This window comes from Gopherus evgoodei, chromosome 14, assembly GCF_007399415.2.
Source record: "Gopherus evgoodei ecotype Sinaloan lineage chromosome 14, rGopEvg1_v1.p, whole genome shotgun sequence".
Classification (NCBI taxonomy): Eukaryota; Metazoa; Chordata; order Testudines; family Testudinidae; genus Gopherus; species Gopherus evgoodei.
Window position 1 is genome coordinate 20,307,973 of NC_044335.1, and position 22,402 is coordinate 20,330,374.

At 45.7% G+C, this 22,402-nt stretch overlaps 1 protein-coding gene across 2 annotated transcripts in view; it reads right to left on the reverse strand.

Moving 5' to 3' along the window:
- Positions 1–9,939: 9,939 nt before the first annotated feature.
- LOC115634861 (adenosine deaminase-like) overlaps positions 9,940–22,402 on the reverse strand; it is a 37,367-nt gene continuing 24,904 nt past the window's right edge. For both annotated transcript variants that reach the window (XM_030532804.1, XM_030532803.1), the window contains 7 exons: positions 22,101–22,216; positions 19,875–19,996; positions 15,693–15,764; positions 15,198–15,299; positions 13,387–13,454; positions 12,733–12,862; positions 9,940–11,214 (listed from right to left, as the gene is read on the reverse strand). In XM_030532804.1, coding sequence (XP_030388664.1) covers positions 11,110–11,214; positions 12,733–12,862; positions 13,387–13,454; positions 15,198–15,299; positions 15,693–15,764; positions 19,875–19,996; positions 22,101–22,216 — 715 coding nt within the window. In that variant the 3' untranslated portion in view covers positions 9,940–11,109. The remainder of the gene's footprint in view (positions 11,215–12,732; positions 12,863–13,386; positions 13,455–15,197; positions 15,300–15,692; positions 15,765–19,874; positions 19,997–22,100; positions 22,217–22,402) is intronic.

Here is a 22,402-nt window from a genome sequence, read left to right on the forward strand (position 1 = left end):
CTTCCCTTGCCAGTACTGTACTGGCAACATCATATATTATAGCTCAGATATCCCTTCTTCCTATCTTTTCTCCTAACTCTGGGTGGGGATAATTTTTCCCCAAACCCTCTCCTTGCAGTCACCAGGAAGCTCAGCACCTGGTCAGGAACACGGCAGTCTCCCTTTGTCACCAGATCACTCTTTTTTATGGTGAGGCTTTGAAAGGTGCTCTTAGCAACTATGAGTTTTGTGTGGCTCCCCTTCTCAGAAAGCTGGCCAGCAGCCCCCAGGTGAGGATTTCTCCTTTTGGGCACTACACATTCTGCTTTGGGCTCCTGATCCTGTTTGTGATGCCAATTAAAAAAAGTACTAAAACTGCTAACGGGAGAACTGCCCATAGCTGAGCACTCAAGTACATTATGAGGCAAGGGAGAGGCAGAATTAGATGTGAGACTGAATGGAGCCACTTAGAGGGCAGGACACAGTTTCTCTTTGTCCGTATTGGGACTCCATTTAAGCTGGCATTGAAGAAAACACCAAGGAATTATTTTCTGATTCTGCTTTATTAATTTAAGAAGCCAAACACACAGATACTGTCCTGTCCACACATATGACAGGTAAGTACACACAGGTTCTCAAACCTTTTTCCTTTCTTTCTCTTATATTACCTTTCACAGGTCTCTAATCCTTAACCACGTGTTACATTTTTTAGACACTGTAGGCACAGAAACGTTGCTTGGGCGTGAGTGAGTTACAGGAAAGAGTTCCACTTCTTACTATCTTTCTTTACATGTCAAATTTTAAATGAATATAACAGATTTGTAGATTTTAGCACTGGTGAAATGTGCTGGATTGAAAGCCCTGGATACTGAAGTCATCTAACTGCACGCCAGACATAGCATAGCAGTAGTACTGAGAGCTTCCTCACAATGAACAGTAGACCCACAGCATGTGTTAGGTCTAACACATTTAAATCCTTCAGTGCAAACATCTGCTCCAGCTGGAAGGTTTAATTTCCATCTTGAGGAGACAGATCCACAGTGACTCTGCAAGAGCTAATGTGCTAAATACAGCAGCACAGCTGAGGCTGCGCAAGCCAGTTGGAGAGGCTAGCTTTCCTGAGTAAGGTTTTGGAAGGGATCATAGTCAGAGTTGATAGCCCATCCTGCCTCGGCTACACTTCTATTTTTAGTGCACAAGCTTGATCGGAGCTGGCACAAGTACGTCTCCCTGAGCTGGAAATTACAACTTGGTCTCATGGCCCTTTCAGTCCTGGGCTTCTCTGTTGAGAGAGTGCCCACAAAAGGGCCCACTGTTTTTTTGCACTCTCACCAGTCTCTTGTGCTCATCTATCATCTATGTCATCAAGTTTTTCCAGCTCTGAAAATCCAACATCCAGCCACTGAGCCATCCCCAGCACTTCCTAAAACAACATTAATGTTCAGAATCACATCAGCAGCTGAAACGTTTCAGTTTTATAAATTTTTCCCCTGAGGCTGTTGGGGCTGAGCCATCTGGCTAAAACAGGAGGAAGGAGTATTTAACCTTTATCCTCTGTTTCTTCTACTTCATCTCTCTACCCAGCCTCCCCACCAACCATCACCTTAGCCTTCTCAGGTCACATAATAATGATTTTGATTTCTCTGTGGGCCTAACTCTCAGGTGTATTCAGGGCAGGACCCAAAGAGAAAGGAAAAGTTGACTTTTATGCACTCTTGGTAGCTCTGCAATTCTTTGTTCAGTTCCTAGAGTCACTTACAGCAGCCTTAGAGCTCTCCTAACTTACGCTATAGCCCCAAGCAACTCTTCTAGCACCAGGAAACAGACAGGGCAGAGAGACTCTCCTGCCACGCCTTTTCACTGTCCACTCCCCTTCTCAGTTGACCAAGGCTGCTGAGTTTAAGGCCTTTTGTCAGTGGAGCAGCACAAAGGGGCTGTATCATACTGAAGAAATAGGCCTTGCATTTCCACAGCCTGAGAAAGTCACTGCTGTGGGCCCTTGGAATGAGCTTGGCAGAGCTAACCCCAGCCTTTGACTACATAGGAGGGGCTCCATTTACTTCAGTGTGGAATTTGGCCCTCAGTGGCTCCTTCAGAGCAGTTCTGCCCATTGTGGCAATAGACCCTGCTTTGTTTATTACAAATAAGGCTGTTGCAGTTAACTCATGTGGTAAACTCAAAAAACTTAATTGCAATTGTGGTGGGGCAGTGCCCCACCCCCTGAGAAAAAGGCTGGAACAGGCCTTTTGAAGCTGCGCAGGCCGGCAGCCAATCAATAGAGGCCTATTAGGAGCCAATCAGGGCAGGGCAGGGCAGAGGCAGACAATCAGGGCCAGGTTAGGCCCTATATAAAGGCTGTCTAGGAGGAGGAGAGGCAGTCTGTCCCTGACTACTAAAGAGAAGAGGACTGGCTCCTGGGCTGAAAGGCACTACCTTGGACAGAGTAGTGCTGGGGAGCTTCAGCCAAGGAAAACTCTAGGCTGCAGGCCTTGCTACAGAGGATTGAATGGGTGTACAGGGCTGAAGGGGAAGCAGTCCAGGGACAAGTCTGAGGAGAGCAGGGAGGCAGCTGCTAGAGGGTCCCTGGGTTGGGATCCAGAGTAGGGGGTGGGCTTGGGTTCCCCACCCCATTCCCCTTGTACTACACCTGGCTGAACATGAACTACCAAAAAAGAAAATCAACCTTCTGCTGGTGGCATCTGACTCAGATGCTGAAAGTGAACATGCATTGGTCTGCATTGCTCTCGATTTGTTATCGAGCAGAACCCATCATCAGCATGGATGCATGTCCTCTGGAGTGGTGGTTGAAACATTAAGGGACATATGAATCTTAGTGGATCTGGCATGTAAATATCTTGCAACACCAGCTACAACAGTGCCATGTGAATGCCTCTTCTCACTTTCAGGTGACATAGTAAAGAAGAAGCAGGCAGCATTATCTCCTGCAAATGTAAACAAACTTGGTTGTCTGAGTGACTGGCTGAATAAGAAGTAGCCTGAGTAGACTTGTAGGCTCTAAAGTTTTACAATTTTTTTTTAATGAAGGTTTTTTGGTACATAATTCTACATTTGTAAGTTCAACTTTCATGATAGAGATTGCACTACTGTACTTGGATTAGGTGAATTGAAAAATACCATCTTGTTTGTTTATCATTTTTACAGGATATTTAAATGGTATTCTATTGTTTGTTTGTGCAATTAATCACAATTTTTTAAATTCCTTGACAACCCTACTGTATACACTAAAAAAGGGAACATTCCATCAACTCTGCTGCCAACTGAGAGCGCCAAACCAGAACAAGGAATTTTCCCTTTAAATGCCTCTGCTGTGACCATTCTGTTCCGATATCTGGAGGAAGCTCATCAGTGAGTGGTACATCCACAGAACTCTTCCCCTATCTAGAACAGCTAAGAACACCACTGCACTGCTGGTAGTCACATGACCCACTCTCAAAGTCCCTCAGTAACAATTTTCCTCTATAGGAAATTTAAAATATTCAGCTTTTACTGGATAAGGTACTTTTTTTAAACTCTGTACATTTAGACTATCTATTTCCTGTTCCTATATATTAGAGATTTCAGTGCTTCACTTACTTCACCTTCCTTCTGTAACCAGCTTAGCACAGAGGTGAACGGATATTTAGCACTGCCTAAACAGACACCTGGAGTCATGGGGATCAGCTAGGGAGGGGTGACAGCAGTTCCTGCTGCATTAATTGAAAACTATTAACCTGTGTGGCTGCTTTCTGGGAGTCAGAAAAGGACCAATGTTCACAGGTGCATGGACAAACTCTATCTTCAGGCTCAGCAGCACCACACATGGGCACCATTTGAGGTCATAGGGTTTTAAGATACTGTTAAGAGGGCAGAAACAGCTGTGTGGCTTTATTTATTTTATTTGGTATGTTTTTGACAGTTGACAAAATTCAGACTAATCTCTTCCAGCTTCCATCTGGCTCTGAGAGAGTTCTTCCTGAAAAAGTTTCACAGGCTCTCACTTTGGAGACATTTTTCATGATAAAAATAATTGTTTGATAAAGTATAAGCTTGTTGTAATAAAGAACACACAACTCTCAGCTAAAGTTGAGTGGTTTTTTTGTGTGCACGCAATGGTCTCTTTTCTTCCCCACTTCTATCCCCTAAAATGTGGAATCAACAAACTCATCACACTAGATCACAAGGGTCTGTTTTGGGACTGGCTCTGTTCAATATCTTCATCAACTACTTAGATGTTGGCATAGAAAGTACACATTAAATTTGCAGACAATACCAAACTGGGAGGGATTGCAACTGCTTTGGAGGACAGGGTCAAAATGATCTGGAGAAATGGTCTGAGGTAAACTGGATGAAGTTCAGTAAAGACAAATGCAAAGTGCTCCACTTAGGAAGGAACAATCAGTTTCACACATACAGAATGGGAAGAGACTGTCTAGGAAGGAGTATGGCAGAAAGAGATCTAGGGGTCATAGTGGACCACAAGCTAAATATGAGTCAACAGTGTGATACTGTTGCCAAAAAAGCAAATGTGATTCTGGGATGCATTAACAGGTGTGTTGTAAACAAGACACGAGAAATCATTCTTACGCTCTACTCTGCGCTGGTTAGGCCTCAACTGGAGTATTGTGTCCAGTTCTGGGCACCGTATTTCAAGAAAGATGTGGAGAAATTGGAGAGGGTCCAGAGAAGAGCAACAAGAATGATTAAAGGTCTTGAGAACATGACCTATGACAGAAAGCTGAAAGAATTGGGTTTATTTAGTTTGGAAAAGAGAAGACTGAGAGGGGATATGATAGCAGTTTTCAGGTATCTAAAAGGGTGTCATCAGGAGGAGGGAGAAAACTTGTTCACCTTAGCCTCTAATGATAGAACAAGAAGCAATGGGCTTAAACTGCAGCAAGGGAGATTTAGGTTGGACATTAGGAAAAAGTTCCTAACTGTCAGGGTAGTTAAACACTGGAATAAATTGCCTAGGGAGGTTGTGGAATCTCCATCTCTGGAGATATTTAAGAGTAGGTTAGATAAATGTCTATCAGGAATGATCTAGACAGTATTTGGTCCTGCCATGAGGGCAGGGGACTGGACTCGATGACCTCTCGAGGTCCCTTCCAGTCCTAGAGTCTATGAATCTATGTGGGGAACACAGAGCCAGGAGCTATTTCAAATGACATAAGTGCTGTCCAGTTTCATATGCTCCCAAGTGCTGGAGCAACTTCCAGATGAGAGTGGACTGGAGATAGCAGGCAGGGCAGGTGCCAGACGCCAGCTGGTTACATGTTGTCTCTGCTGCCCACCCATTGGCACTTTACATGCTCCCGCTCTCACTGTCCTCCCTGCTTTGCCCCTTCACAACACCCCTCAGCCCCATTGCTCTTGCCTATCTCCCCCCACCCCCTCGCACCCCGGCAGGGCGCATCCCGCTCCCAGTGCTGTGCAGAGAACCAGCACCTAGTCAGAGTGCTCAGCTTATCAACCTGGCCCGCAGGCTCCTTCCTTCCCCCGCTGCCTCTGGTTTGGCTGGTGTCCTGGGAAAGCCTGACTCTCTGGCACGGCCTTGCCTGTGCCAAAGCCTCACACAGCGCAGTCACAGGGAAGCCACTCAGTTAAGCTCTGAATTGGCAGGGGGGAAGCGATTTCCAGCCTGTACATGCCCAAACCTGCAGGCTCCACAGCAGCCCCTGGGGCAGGGGCTTAGCATTCTCCTCCCCTCCCTGCATCCTACCCCCAGGGAGCCTGGGGCTGCCCCATCCCTATGCACCCTCCCCTGCTGAATCACCTCTCTGGCCGGGTTTGCTGAACCCCCTGCAGTCAGGTTTCTTGGGCCCCAATACACAATGCAGCCTGAGGACTTAACTCCTTCCTGCCCCTGCTGTAGCCAGTGGACAAGAGGCAGGTGGGTTATGTCAGTGGCCAGCAGCAGCCTGGAGGTGTTAGCTGCTTTTCAACACTGTGCAGGCAGGGACAAGCTGATTCCAGCCACAGGGAACCGGAGATGGAGTGGGGGAGAGATGAGTTCTGCAAAGACACAGGCCAGGTCATCTCTTCCACTGCCCCTCCTTCCCTGAGGCTGGAAGCAGCTCCCATCCCTTCCCTCCCACACAGTGCTGAAAGACTGGTACTGGCCACATTCTGGTGTGAACCCTGTCAGAAACTGGGGTGGCGGGAAATGTGATCCTTCCTCCCCATACGTGTTGCCTTGGGAAGACACAGCGCTAGGTACCAGGAGAGGCTGGTCCATCTAGAGGTCCAGCCACGCATGGATGGCAGAGAGCACCTGGCAGGGAGGGTTGGCTCAGTCAATCACCCGGTCACCCTCTTCCCCCCCAGTGTGAGAGAGGTGTACGGGAGAGTATGTGTGTGTGTGTGTCACCTCTCCCCATGTGTGCGCGCGTGCAGGAGGAAGGAGTGTATGTATTATCTCTCCCCATGTGAACTAGGGATGTAAAAGGTTAACCAGTTCGCAATAGTCTTACTAGTTAACCCACCTTAACTGTTAACCCTGCACCGGCCCCAGCAGGCCTATGCAGGAGGCAGAAGCAGCCCTAGCCCCAGCCGGAGGGGCCCAGACGTTCCAGCAGGATTGGCCCCCGCCCCACCAGCGGGGTCGCCCCCAGCCACTTAATCGGTTAATGCTTTAAATGTCATATTTTTAAATCATTTAAAAGGTTAACTTTTAAAATGGTATTTATATCCCTAGTGTGAACCCTAAAGCCTTACAGATAAGAAGATAAAGAATCCAACTAAGCTGTATTTCTTTTTAATGGGGGCTCAGTCAACTTGATGTTAATCTGAACATTTGTACTACACAGTTCTGATTGATTGCCGTTGAACTCGCTTGAGTGGGAGCAATTTTACCAGGTGTCCCACATTCAGCATAGGGAAGTATGCTAGTCACCCTACAAGTCAGCTGCCATCACCAATTGTGCTGAAAGAACAAGCACATCATATTATTCAGTAACATCCTGGCTTTCGGAGATGCTGGGCCCACAGAGCTCCCACTGACTTCAATGGGAAGTGCAAGTGAAACTCTGATCACAGACACATAGTGGTGGAAGACCCTTGCAAAAGCAGGTCTCCAAAAGTGAGCTGACACGAGGATCTAACTGGCCACAGAGGGAACAGTTCCAAGTTCAGCTTTGCCTCACAGCTCTGATTAATTCTTCACAGCCCAGAAGGAAAAAAACACCAAACAAAACATTGTTTTTGGACTACATGCTAGAAAAATCACAGCCCAGTGGCCAGTAATAACACTCTCACTTCTGGCAGTGACGTGTCTCTTTCTTTGAGCACAATGGGGGAAATGATGTGTGAAATTGCAACCGCTCATATCGACAGCACTGAGGAAGTTGTGAGCCTGCAATGTCTGAACAAGAGACACGTTTGCACTTCAAACAGGAGTCTCCTCCCACATCAGTGTAACTCCACTGACTTCGAGGAAGTTACTCCTGATTTGTACCATTATGAGAAAAGAAAAGAAAAAAAAGTCAGGCCCAAAAGTTACTGAATGACATCTGCCATGTCTACACCCAGGGCCTGATTCTGATCCAAGATGCACCCATTCTATAATGGTGTAACTCCTGTGATTTCAGTGACGTTATTCCCAATTTACACTTCTGCTAAGTGGGAAAATGGGTTCATCCTGACCTCTGCTTCCATCCCACCCCCTCGAATTCTGGGACTCCCTTCAAGCAACTTGAGCCCATCTTGTGGCACTCAGGATAACTGCACAGATTCCATCACTGTTTGCGTTTGCCTGCAGATGCCCTAGGTATATGGAGGTAAGAGGAAATTTTAAAAAAGTTACCCATGGAACTACAGTAAGGAAGAATTCATAACATTTTACTTTTTTGTAGGTCGTGTCAAAACAGCAGCTAGTGATGGTGGTCAGTAGGTAGATGTTTTATCTTTAATATTTTGGTGACATGCTATTTTATATATAAATGTAATCACAGAGCCCATTATCCCCCAGGTTCTAACAATGTGGGTCACATTTGGCTAGAACTATGGTGCAGAATTTGACAGTTTTCTTTTAGCTCTTTAACCAGAAATTAGAAATAAAATTATTTTTTAAATATAAAATTATTTTATTAAACCAGAACAACATTTCACTTAGCCTCTCCAGAATGCAAACAGCTGTTTCTCACAAGCTATTTCTGAAGAGAGATTTCCAAACAAAAAAAGACTGTGGATGACAAACGTTAGAATCATTCTTAACACTGACAACTTATCATTGACTTTAAAAAAATAATTCATTTATATATTTGTGTATATACGCACAATGTATTTAAGAGAAGAGCATTTTGTATTCATTTATAAAAATCATTATAGCAGCCCATCACTGGCTTGCTGATGTCTGAAATCAGAGCAGTAAATCCCAGCCATCTTCCAATGTCCAGGAGAATGGTGAACGTAGCCCTTTATCAGAGGCAACTTTTTGGTGTTCGTAGCTTTGAGTCCAGTTTTTGCAGCCACTTGTGATACTGGGGTTCTCCCCACTCTCTGCCCCCCCCCCACCAGTTTCCTCAGCCCTATTTACAGATTCTTCAGAGGTAAAAGTATCTGAAACCTACATGCAACCAAACATGCAATCATTTCTTTACATAAAAAGGAGAATAGTGTCATAATGCACCAAAATGGCATTGGAATTATATTAATATTTTCTTTGTAAATTCTCAAACATGCTGAAGACAGGACTTCCAGCAAGAATTCTGCTAAGTACCTTCTGAAACACGTGTGGCATCTGGGCCATTTAACTACATATTGGACAGTAGCTCATTAGTTTATTCACTTAGTTCTACTAATAGTGCCTGAAAGTTACCTTATGTCAGAAAGAGGGCTGAAAAAATGAACATAGAAGTTAACCACATTTTTAAGAATCTTAAAAAAAAAATAAAATAGAATAGAATAGAATAGAGTAAGAACAAAATTCAGCCGCTGGGAGTCTGACTCATATGCGAAGTGCAGAATGCTGGAGTGGAGAATTGGAGAGGAGAATTTTGTCCTGAAATTGTAAACGTGCACTAACTTTATATGTACATGAAGAAAACCTCTGGAGGCCTCTGGACTCCCCAAACATTCCCTCTGGTGTTCTGAAGCCAAACTATATGCTCTCATCTGCAGTGACATTTTGGAGATTTAAGGTCCTGTGACACAGCTAATTTTTTTTAATAAATTAAAAAAAGTACAAAATAAGTGCTAAATTAAAAAAAAAAGTTACTGTATTTCTGCAACCAAAAAGCCTACGTGCAACCACTGCTGCATTTTCCATCTTGTTCTTAGTCCCCATTTACAATCAAAATAAACCTTGTGTACATACTGTTATGGCCAAACTGTGTATTAACACTGTCTTTTCTATCCATACAAACAAGAATAAACCGTGACTAAACTATTTATTTAGGAATCTACCAGCATCAGAAGAGGGTTCTCTCGCATGCTTATAACATGCACACTACAACTGGGTGAATAATGGATTTTTCGGTTCACTGGCCATTCTGAGACAATTAAAAAAAAATTAATTTTGGGTTGAGTTGAAAACAAGTATTTAAAAAAAAATGGTGACTCAAAAAGTTGAAAAATCAAGCTGAAGCAAAAGGTTTCATTCCAACATGACATTTTTCAATTTGGGGCATTTGTCAAAAGCAAAGAAGAAATCATGAAATGCCGGGTGCGAGTTGTGGGGGGAGGATGACCACCTTACTTCTAACCTTCAGCCCAGTGGTAGGAGACCTGACCTCAGTTCCCCCTCTGTCAGATGTGGAAAAGGGATTTGAATAAGTCTCCCTGAGCAGCAGCAAAGTGCCCCACCCATCAGGATATAGAGTCATTCTAATGACTATGAACCGCCACTTTAAATGACAATGAAGAGTCACTGGGCTAGGAATAAAGTGAAAATAGCCTGGTGGTTAGGGCACTCACCAAGCATGTGGGAGACCCAAGTTGAAGTCCCAGCTCTAAGGACTATTTAATTATTTACATACAGTAGAACAGCTTTCACAGGGGAGAGGGAGAAAGCCCCACACCAGAATATCCCATAGCCCAATGGGTAGGGTGGTCTCCTTCAATGTGTGAGACCCATGTTCAATTCTTTCTTCTTCATAAGGTAGAAGCGTAGGTCTGTCAGGGTCAGATCTGAAAAAACCTGACCCTCGGGGCTGGGCATGCTGACAAATTGCAATACCTCGGCGCAGCAAGGTGGGGGCAGCTGGCAAGGGACACGCAGGCATCACATGGGCAAGAGGTGGCCAGAGGAGGAGTCAGGAGTGACTAACTCTTACCAGGCCGAGCCCTAAGGACAAGGTGGTGGCGGTGATGATGCAGATTGGGACTGGTTCAGGAGGTTCATTCTGAAAAAGACTTGACACTCAGGTCAGCTGTGCTCAGCTTGGGTTCTGGTCCAGTTAGGTCTTTTCAGTAGGCTGAGCAGCTCTTTCCGGGACAGTACCCTAACCAATGGGCTAAAGGCTGTAAAAGGGAGGTCCTCCCTGGCCTCTGCACACTAGACAAATGGCCAAATTTGAAACATTTTGAGTTAGGTCACTGGTATGTTTCAGTTTGCACTCAGCAAATGCAAGTCAAATTCGTGAATGGCTCTGGGGTGACTAAAGCTGTATTTTACCCAGTTCGACGCACACAAACAAGGTGGGAGGAAAAACCTGTCTTCTACCATGGTTTGACCACAGCTGCTGCTCAACATGATTACGTTTGTAGTGCAGAGAGGGACTAAGGTAGATCAGCAATGGAACTAGAGCACCAAAAAGTTGCATAAAAATGTTGCTACCACCACCACAAAGAAAGAGGGCCTTATTTTGCTCTCATTTACACCAGGATGTAAAACCAGCATAAGCCACAATGGAATTATGCCAGAAAATACCACCTGTACATTTGTGCATCAGAAATATACGAATTCAGATATGTATTTAGTACGTGGATGCTGTAGGTAGGTATATATGGTGGGAACCATGGAAATACTGATTTATAGTATATGCCTCGGACTGCAAAGGTCAGCATAATAATACCAGTATTATGCGCTGGTGTCATGGCATCTCCTCCCCCTATGCTCCCACTAAAACAAAGAGGAGTTGAGCACGCATGGGGAGAGGTGAATATGCACCTTGCCGGCTGGTAGAAGCAGGATTAGGATGGGTTGTTCGGGACCATCCCGTAGGCTTCATACAGTTTACTGAGAAGCTCCTTCTTTTCTTTCTCAGGCAGGAAGCTGGACTGAGCTGCATTGATGTTCTGGGAGGAAAAGAAAAAAAAAGACTGAAATAGCTGGGTAATACCCACACGTGTGAGTGTGGGGTTGTGCGTGCACACATCTTTGTGTATCAGTGAGTGTGAGCTAGTGAGTGAGTTGGTGTAAGTCAAATGAGCGCTTTTGTTAGCACTGCTACTCTTGAGCTCTTTTCAGCAGCCCCAGTTTTCAAAGGAACCGGTTCCTACCTAGTGTTTGGAAGGGGCTTAAAAAAATGCAAGAGATAAACAATGTATCATAAATTCCTTTATCGGGTTCCAGGATGTGCAGTTCAGGGGCCTGATCCAAAGCCTATTAAAGTCAAAGGAAAGACTCTCTTTGACGTCAATGAGCTTTGGATCAGGCCCTGACTGATATGCTGCTGTTGTAACAAAGTTCACTACTGGCTTCCCTTAACAATTTACAGAAATGTCTCTCCCCCTAATTTATAAGCTTCTTTTCATTAAACAGAAAGGAACGGCTTGTCTTCTGCAGAGCCTGCAGCAAAACTGCCCATGGATTTAACGGTATAAAGATCAGAGCTTTCTACAGCTGGAAGGAAGAACTAAAGCATAGTCTACTCTCCAGGAAGACAGACTCTTGCTCCTTAAATGAGGTCCCTGATACAGGCCCAGTGCTTTCTCCTGCAAAGCTGCATTCTGCAAATTCAGCTCCAACACACACAAAGGAAATCAGCTGGTTTCCAAGATATGGTAGGATGCATGAATGCCTGGACACTACACATCTCCTTTCAACCCCGTTCACCTCTAACAGGGAAACAGAAAGCATCAGAGGTTACCCACAAACAACTGAAACTCTACCAGACTATTTTTCTGTCCCTTTATCTTAGGTACAAGGGCAGATGAAAAACAGAATTATTAGATTTTCAGGACACTATACATGCCAATCTGCATGCAAAAATGACAGACACCATGTGGACTCTATAAATAATGGCAACAGCAAATGGCCACTTTGTGACCAAATGGTTTGCTGCATAGCAGTCACATTGGCCTAACTGCACGCTCCCACTGAACACATAATTGTACACATTTTTGCATATGTGATCATAGTCAAATACACAGGGAAGGGCAGCGAGTGACCTGCCACTGACATCCCCACATTCTGTTGCTCAATTCCAGTCTGAGGAGCTATTCAGTGAACAATTTTCGTCTAGCCCCATGCAGTAAGCTAGAGTCAAGTGTGCTGCATCTCTGCAGATCATTCTGATCTAAACATCCCCAGAACTTGTACTCGGTTTTCTGCATTCATTCCAGATGGCCATTTGTATGCCTCATGATGACTCAGTGCCAGCACCCCTTCATCCACACCAGCTGAAGCAGACTCAAAAAACTATCTTCACACTGCTGTTGTGCCCCACATAATTCAGCTCTTTCTGCCCCCCGTTTTAACGCCACTGAACTCTCTTCCAGTTTTATGTTTAAAAACGAGATTTATCTCAGAAACGATGGATCACATTAGGCTCCGGCACGCGGCTTTGCACAGAACATCCCACGACAACTTACCACTCTCTTGAACTCCTCCTCCGTGAAGTCCAGGGACTGCTTAGCTATTCTGTAATCAGTCTCAATTGAAGAATTAAAAACGAGGGGGTCATCAGTGTTCAGGGAGTAATTGGCTTTATCTTTCCTAAACCTGGGAAAACAGAATTTAAAGTGGGATAAATATTAGAGTTCACATAGTTTGTGTTTTTCCAAGTGTAAAATACACTAAAACTCCCAAAGTTTTCACCCAATTTGGCTACTTTGTATCCAGCTAGATAGATAAATTCCTATCAAAGCTGTAGTTTGCATTGCAAAACTTCACGTCGCTGTTCACCACCCTACTTTTTAAATGCAACAACAAACCATTTGTTGGACAGACGTTCAAAGTGTCTGGCCCCACTACCTGCTCCAGAGCCCACAGCAATGCACTGCAATCCAGGGCTTAGCCTCCTGTCTGCTCAGAGCAGGAGCCTGATGCAGGCAGAAAGCTCTCTTGAAGGATAAAAATCTATCAGCATATTTGTTACAGCTCCTCTGAACTGGTCCCGGGCCTTAGCTGATGCACAATACTCTGACAAATGGTTAGAACTTGCCTCTCATATGAAGTAATAAAGCAGCTTTACATAAGTAAAGTCTGAGTTAGTTACTTGAAAATAATATATTTAAACATCTTACTGAATTAGTGGGTGTTTCCTAAAGTCTGGATCACATGCTCCGGTGAGGATACTGGACCAAGGACAGGTCTACATGCGTATGGGAGGAGGGGGGGGGAAAAAAAAAAGGCAGACTCAGTCTCTTCCATAACACTGCTGCAAACAAATTCGGAAGCTCTCCAGGCAGGGACTGCCCTGAAAAGCACCGTGCAGATTTACAGCTCTGGGAAAACAGTAACTATCATTAAATCCCAGCCTCTGCAACGAACATTTACCCCCATGTCTGCTGGATATAAACATTTTTAAGCACTTTTATTTTCCGGCTATGCGTTTCTGCCCGTGCACAGAACCCCTCGTCACTCCCATCCCACCTCTTCCTCCCAGCCCACCCCAGCCATTCTGGCAGAACAGCCCGCATCGGAGGGAGCAGTGACCTATGACTTTGCTATGTATAAAGGAAAGGCTGGCTAGGAATGTGACCACAGCCATCTGCTCAGGATGGCTTTACAGTACAACCTCGGAGTTCCAGACACCTCAGGAATGGAGGTTATCCAACTCTGAAATATTCATAACTCTGAACAAGACCTTAGGGACTTCAATCACTGGGGAGTTGGGGCTGAAGCTTGGGGGTGGGCGGGAAGGGGAAAGGGTCAGGGCTTCTGACGCATGGTAGCACCAGGACTTAAGATCTGGGGAGAGCGCTGGGGCTCAGGGCTTCAGTTCCCTGGCTCTGCTCTCGGTTTCTGCCTCGGAGGGGGTGCCTGGGCTCAGGACTTCAGCCCTGCAGCTCTGTTCCCAGCTTTTATCCTGCAGGGAGTTCTGGGGCTCCCCACGGCTTCATTCCCCGTTTCAGCAAGGCAGAGGGCACCAGGGCTCTAGCTACGGGGGGAGTGCTGGGGCTGAAGCCTGGAAAGGAGCCAGGGGCTGAAGCCCTGAGCCCCAGTGCTCCAGAGGGTCAGAAGCCTTGATACTCACCCCCTGCCTGGAGCCCTGACCCCCAACCCTCACCCTGCGACTGCAGACCTAACCACCTGTCCCCAAGCTGGAGCCTCGAGTCCCAGGGCTAAAGCCCTGGGTGCGTAAAGTATTTGCTTTTTGTGCGTGCATGTCTCTGCTGCTACCTGATTACTTCCTGTTCCAGAGGGTGTCTGGTTGACCAGTGAGCCCATAACTCTGGTGTGTGTATCTTTGAGGATCTACTGTACTGGTTAGTATATACTAAAGGCCCAGGCCGGGTTTTGTTCTTTTGAACATCTAAGGAAGACATGCTGCCAAAGCTGGGACCTTTTAGAAGCACCAGGTTCTTCAAGATCTAACCTGCCACCATTCTCCCCACTGTGACTCCTGTGAGCCTAACACCATGACCACTCACCCTCTGCCTGGGAAGGGGTAAAGGCATCTCTCTACTCAGAGAGCTAGTGCTGCTCCAAGCATCAGCTGAAGATGGACTAGATAATACAGGCTCCCCTTCCCCCAGGCTGAGCATGACGTGACCTCTGGCACTCAGCACAGAGAGCGATCCCAACTTGTATGCCCTTGGTGACATCACATTTCTGCTCAACACCCCAGTTAGCCAAATGCTAGACCCTTGTATGTCTGGTTTCTACCAAGAGCCTCAAAATGTGGTGTGGCGGGCAGATTTCACTCTACATGCTGTCAGCACTTGGACTCCAGGAGGCAGCAATTTCACCCCTACATTAAAGGCATTTATGTCCATGCTCATTATCCAAAGTGCTGACTTGTCATGCAGCCCAAACGAGGGCTGATCTCTCACTGTCAGTCAGAACAAGGTGACGGTTACACAACTGCCACCCCTGCAGAATTAGTCATTACCTCAAAATGCATCTTCTTACTCAACAGCTCCCTATAAAGGGCTGGGTCTTCCAGGACATGGTAGCCGTGGCCGATCCGTTCTGTCTTCAGGACATTGATTGCCTGTAGAGAACAGAAAACATGTAAAGTCTCTCTTAGCTCTGTGCAAGGGTTTGGCTCCTGCTCCCCAGATGATCAGGCAGGCTCACAGGAGCTCGTGAGCCCTCCAAACCCCATACCAAGACTCCAATCCACTCCTGCATGCATGATATGGGGGCCCAGCTCCTAGGAGAGCCTGCTCCTTCTGAGCACTATATGAGGCTCGATCTCTGGCTCCCTCTTTGCATGATACACAGATTCTGCTCCCTTAGAGCAATTGGGAGATTTGGCTCTCAGGGGCTACTGAGTGCTGGGCCAGGATTTGGCCCTACCTACCTTTGTTCCCTGCAATACAATACAGAGTATTTTGCAGCTCTGCTGTAACTTATTCCACGGCCCTGCCCTGGGGTTTCTTACCTCCTTGATGACAGACGGTGGCCCAACCTCCCCAGCATGGACAGTGCGATGAATGCCACATCTTTCAGCTTCCTGGAAAAACCCACATGAAGCAAAGAGTGAAAATGCTGTGGAGGGTTTGGGGCGGCACAGAGACAAGGGCAGGAGGGAGAGATGAGAACAAATTATCAGGACAGCAGCCCCACCACCAACTACTCTCTGCCTTCAAGACAGAGCGAATGCTTTCAACTGACCATTAGGCTGAGAGCTCTAGAGCAGCCAACTGCTCCAATCCCAGGAGTAACGACTGTGGAGCAACACAATCAAAACAAGAAGAAAATAATTACCAATCTCAGACAGCATAGGAGCTGGGTAGGTGAGTGTCTGGGAAGCCCAGCCAGGACTAGGCAATGAAAGCAGTCACCAGCTGGCAGTTATTCATAGCCCACATGCAGCGAGTTTGGTGAGTCTCAGTCCAGTCCCTGGTGTCCACATCACACCCCCACAACTACAATACAACTGTCCTTCTTGCTGGCAGTCTCAGCAGACAGGCTAAGGACTAACTGAGCCATGGAGACCAACCTGTCCTCTCCTCCCCTTGAGGCACGCTGGCTGAGGTGATGTGGTAGGGGGGGAAGTTCCCACTGCTATCGCCTGAGCCGTATCTGTTCTAGAAAGGAGGGCCTGTTGTCTCAGAGGCTCTCAGCATGGCACTTTTCATCAGTCACTAAACAGGATTCCACAGATCTGGGAAATCCCAAAGGCCAAAGTCCTGAGCATGGGAATGGACACTGAACTGATGTTATAGGGATCTTACCAGAGGCAGCACACGCGTACACACACACCCTTCAGGAAGTTGCTGTTTTGTATTACTGAATTTTTCATGTGCTTTGTGAATTTTCCACTTGGTTTGCAGCCACTGCATATCCAGGCTCCGCTCTGAACTACTGGGTAAGACACGGCTCTGCTTGGTATGTTAATAAGAAAAGCCTCGTTGTGTCTATCTGAAATTAAATTGAGACTCCCTATGTCTGCAATGATTGCTTTGTTTTAGCATACCCTTGTCATATGTCCTGCACAGAACAGGGACACAGACAGTTACCCCGAAGGCTGACCATTCAGTCAGGACTACGCTTACCCTCCCTTCCCTTCACACTGACCTTTCAATCGTGTCAGAAACTGTTAATTTGGGGGGTTCCGAGGATGAACAGATTAATTCAACCCCCACGATATCTATGGAATGACTCCAGCGAGCTTTGGATTGGGCTCTGAACTATCAGAGTGCAATGCTCCTCCTACTGATCCCTATGTTTGATTAAGAGTCAATGAGAGTTTTGCTATTGACTTCAATGAAGCATGACAGGGCCTTCAGGTTAAGGCTCTGAGCAATGTGTTTCAGAGAACCCAGAGTCAGCAATTTCAGACAAAGATTCCGTGGTCAGGCAAAACTCCCGCTGAAGTCTGTGAAAAAGCTTTGACTCTGTCAGGACTGTAGGAGGTGGTTCTGAAGCCAGAGGTCTTAAAGATAAACTAAGTTTTGTTTTAAACACTATTTTGTTTCCAATGTGTGTTAAATGCACAGGCCAGCTCTCAGGGCAATGACACCCAGAGCGAGTCTCCCTGCCTGTCCAATTCCCATCATTTTGCCAGCTCACTTTACCAAAGTCACGCACATGAAGCAAATTAAGAGCCAATGTGTCTGCTCGCTTTTATTGTTCATTTATGTATCCCCCTCTGGTGCACTATGCAGATTAGAAAACTGATTTCTGTGGGCATGGGGGTGTGTGCTGGGGAGAAGGGAAGCCAGGAATATCTCCCCCAATTCCACTCTCAGGGATCACAGGTGCGACTGGAGCTCAGGCAGACATACAGAGCTACATTTAAATCTAGCTAGCTCAGGCTCCAGAGCAGTGAAGCTGCAGCAGCGCACGCTACAGTGTGGGGTAGCTGCCCAAGAATGACACAGGGTTACAGGCAGGTCTCTACAGTCCACATCGAAGCATGTGCTCTCAAACCTTCACGCTTCACGATCTGAGATAGCTGGATTAAAGCTTAGCTCAAGTATGTCTACATGAGCTGCAATCACACAGCCCCTGATTGCTGTAAAGACATCCCTTCTAAACAGCCTCCTCTGGCTCTAAATAACCCAGAACTTCTCAACCAAGGAGACGAGCGGCTCTAGACATTTCGCCACCCCAAGCACGGCATCATGCTGCGGGGGGCACTCTGCCGCTCGCCGGTCCCGCGGCTCCGGTGGACCTCCCACAGGAGTGCCTGCGGAGGGTCTGCTGGTCCCGCGACTTCAGTGGAGCCGCAGGACCAGCGGACCCTCCGCAGGCATGATGCCGAAGGCAGCCTGCCTGCCGCCCTCCCGGCGACTGGCAGAGCGCCCCCCGCAGCACGCCGCCCCAAGCATGCGCTTGGCGTGCTGGGGCCTGGAGCCGCCCCTGCAAGGAGATTGTCCATTCCTCTCTGCATGCTTCTTTGGTTTATAGCATCACTTGCTTACAACATTAGCACCAGCTAATTATCTAAAGTCACAGCTTCAAAATCTTTACATGGCTTCCCCCGACAACCTACTGCAGGCAATTCACAAACAGAACTTTCCCTGCTATCCCCAATTGTAGTGACACTCTCCGACTCCTGCCAGCCAGAGTTTAAATGGTAACACTGAAAACTGGCAACACCAGTCCAAGGGCAGACATCTGATCCCTTCACCATGTCTCTCATTTCATAAGTCATATTACCCATACTACTGTTGGTGTGTGAAGCTCCAGAGTGACGGCAATTTAGAAAGGGAGCATTCTACTTTCATGCTGGCTGAGAAAGCTGACAAATTGGAACTTTTGTTCCTTTCATGTTTCCCTGAGTCTGAATGAGACAAGAACAATTCAAATCCTTCAGGTTGAAATTTGGACTTTGAGACCCCAAGCATAGCAAGCTAGTTATTAACTGATAAACGTATTTTCCATCCTATTTTATCAACCTTTAAACTGCCTGGACATAACGTGATAAGCACCTAATTGATTCATCTTGTATAATGCAAGTATAACAGTTGCACGAGATGAAGGTACAGCTGCTTGATTAGTGCTCATGACAAGGAACTTCAGCACGTTAGAAAGGATAAGAAACTGCTACATAAGTAATATGTTATCAATAAGTGGTTAATTGAAAGATGATAGCAATTGAGAAACTGCATGGATTTAAAAAATAGCATTGGGCATTTAAGCAAGGAGACACCGATTGTGAAAGTACAGGAGTTCAAGGCCCTACAAAACAAAGTACATTTCTTCCACCCTCTTCTCCTCGCCCTCAAGTTTTTGCTTTCACATTAGGACATTCGTATTGATTCCCATGACAACCACAGATGGCAGTCGGACTGTTAAGTACAACAGTATACCCCTGAGATATCCATGATTCTACCTGAACCAATCACCTGACACCCAGCACTATTTTTAAATTCAGTGTCCTCTCAGACTGTGCTCCCGAGAACCCTCAGATCCCAATGACCTAGGCAAATCATGTAACTTCTTAAATACAATCACCACTAGAGTGCTAAAATCCTTATATACAGATGGGAGATATTTGCATTGGGCTTCCTTTTTAAGCTACAGTTAAGTAACATGATCTAGTTAAAAAGGATACATTTCAGGAAAGAAGTCTCCTCCAATACCATCATCTTAGATTATTATAATAAGAAAAATACCTTTGAACATACATTTACACAGTTTCTCTGATTGATTTCATTTTTGCATTTTACTCAGCTGGAGACAGTGAAAAAGGACTAGCCAGCTTCATTTTTGGTATTGAGTTCTGATCATGCAAAGCAGCGTAAGCAGGCAGCCCAATGTAGAATCACTGGAGCACCCAGGTGGATCTGAAAGCAGGATTATTTTACCATCCATTTCACTCTGTGGTTCTGTGCACTAGCTCAGTGCTGCAGAACCAAGGTTGTGAACGCAGCTGGGACACGATAAAAACATCTCTTTATACTGAAATTATGTACACGCTCTATTAGCACCAAATTAAAAGTAGTATTTCTGCTATGCCAATAAAACACTTCTATACATTTTAAGACATGTATAAGTCCTACGGGCCATTTTGGATCTGAACTACTTGCCAGATCCCCTTTGTACTGTGCTCTGTCTGCACGAACTAGAAAGAATTTGAGGCAAGATTTTTCAAAAAGATCAATGAACAAACCTCATAAGCCTTCCTATGCTCTGGGAAGGTCTCGGACACCAACTCATCCCCAGCCAGGTCTATAGCTACCACCGTATTGTTCTGGTATTTCTTACACAGCTCCACCACCTCCAATGACCAGCCTGGAAAGAAGAGCAGCTGGATTCAAGAAAAACATTCCACAAGGGTCACCCCTGAGCTCTTGTCCAAACAGATGTGATTGTTCACATGAATACAAAATTAAGTGTATTTGCTTTCTGGGATTTTTCCCTGAGTTTGAAGACCTATAAAAGCAACAAAACCCTAGAGCCAGATTTACAGACCAGAGTCAGATAGGAATAGACCCACTAACAAGTGAGCTCACTGCCTGTAATGTTGGTAGGTGTGACAGGTTTTAGCCCTGGTTATTAGGCCTGCCTAGGTGGAGCCCTTCATTATCATTACAGCCCTTGACCAGAGCAAAGCTCCATGAGTCATCCCCAGTAGATTGTACTGCACTCTTTGCACTTTAGAACGTATGTGCCTGACTACATGGTATGGGAAGAACTCCCAGCTGCAAGCCCCTGCTTTCTCATTATCACAGTACCCACAGAATGCGTCACTTGGCAGGGCAATGCTTTGTACAGAGCTGAAAGCAGAAGGGGCTTTTCTAGTAACAGGAATCAAGAGAGGGCCATGACTGGGCTCTGGGGAGGGCAGAGCTGGGCTCTGAGGAGGGAGAGGTTGTAGGTGTCTGGCACTCTTGGCTGGGCTCTGGTGACAGGGGGAAGAGGGTAGAAAAATGGGAACTGGGTGTCACAGAGGTTTCTTTAACTCTATATTCCTGGGGGAATTTTTGTGTTTGTCTGTATTGTTACAGACATACTTGCTGACAGGTATTTTCAAATAAATTACCAAAATAATTGAAACTGGTGTGATTATGCAGTGTTATTTTGACAAATAAAATTTGCAGAATTTTAAAATATCGCATGCAGAATTTTAATTTTTTTAGTGCAGAATGCCCCCAGGAAGATAAAAGCAGATAGGCGACTAGTGGGATTTTCAAAAATGTTTAGGTACCTTTCAAAATCTCACTAGGCTCCTGGCTGCATTTTCAGGCACCTACATGTTTTTTAAGTTTTTTGGCATTTAATAAATATGGCTTAGTGTAATTGACCTGTTTTTTGGACCTGATCCTGCAGAAAGCATTAAGAAACAGTGGATTATTTAGTTAGCCCTCATCATAACCAGACAATGGAAGTGAGGTCATTTTATAAGTGTTCTCCTTGGCCATGGAATGTTTCAACTTGGGCATCTACTCTGCATCTTTACCGGAAGCACTGGAAGGTACCTTTGTTACTGCTTTTAACCGCTGATCATTTTTGTTCTACACTGTGCTTTGGGATGCTGGGAACAGCAATATAGGATACACATTTCCAACTCCGCCTCCCAAAGGAGTCTAGAAATTTGTTTCATTCTCAACTAGGAGCTCAAGTTTCCCCATCTTTCTCATGGAAGGGGATAATACTGAACGAGGTTCCAGTATAGACTGAAGCAGTGTATTTCAAGGGTTTGGTTTGTTTAATACCAGAATAAGAAGAAGGCATATTATACGTGGTATTTCAACATATAACTAATAGTCTCTTCACAAGCACTGAATCCCAGGTATAACAAACAATCCCTTAACCAGGCCACATCTCCTCTAACCCCAGCTGGAGCTGGAGTTGTCCTGCGTCACTCTACCCAGCTCTTGGTTTTTATTTTAAAGCTATCTGCAGGAAACGGAAATGAATGACACCCACTCCATTTAACCTCTGTTTTGCATCTCTAAGAGATGCTGCTATCCATCTGATATGCCAGAGCACCTACACTACCCCATAAAGTGGCTTAGACAAACCTGAGCATAACACTAAGCTGGTTAGAAATTGCTTTTTGCAGAAATAGAAAAAACGGAGGTAGCAACCTTCGATCTTGAGACTGGGGAGATGTCAGATTTACCCACTCCCCGGAGATAAAAGAGTTGGAAATCACTGTGTGGATATGAAGAGTGGCTTCTCCTCCCTCAGTCTCTCTCTTCCACCAGCACTTACATGGGAAATAGCCATCACCTTCCCATGGCACTGAGACAGAATTCAACCCAGAACTGAGCAACTGATGCTTCCCTAATATTTCCCCAAAGGATCTCAATTCAAGGCATTCCACACACATCTCAAAGGGTCAGGAAAGGAGGGAGTGGAGCAGAGCAGCAGGTGAGCTGTAATACATTACTTGGCATATGGCGCATGCAGCATAGAATAGACCTGGCTTTGATGTTGAAATCCCTTTCTCCATCCTGTAATCCCTGATTAACGAGGTGAACCACTTCATCCGGAGTGAGGTCGCCCCTGCAGGAAGAAAACTTTGAAGTTAGCTAGCAAGCGCGTGAGGTTCGGCATCCCAGAGGAAGAGAAACTGCTTCCCGAATGGTAACATCACTGAGGGTATGTCTACACTACGGGATTATTCCGATTTTACATAAACCGGTTTTGTAAAACAGACTGTATAAAGTCGAGTGCACGCGGCCACACTAA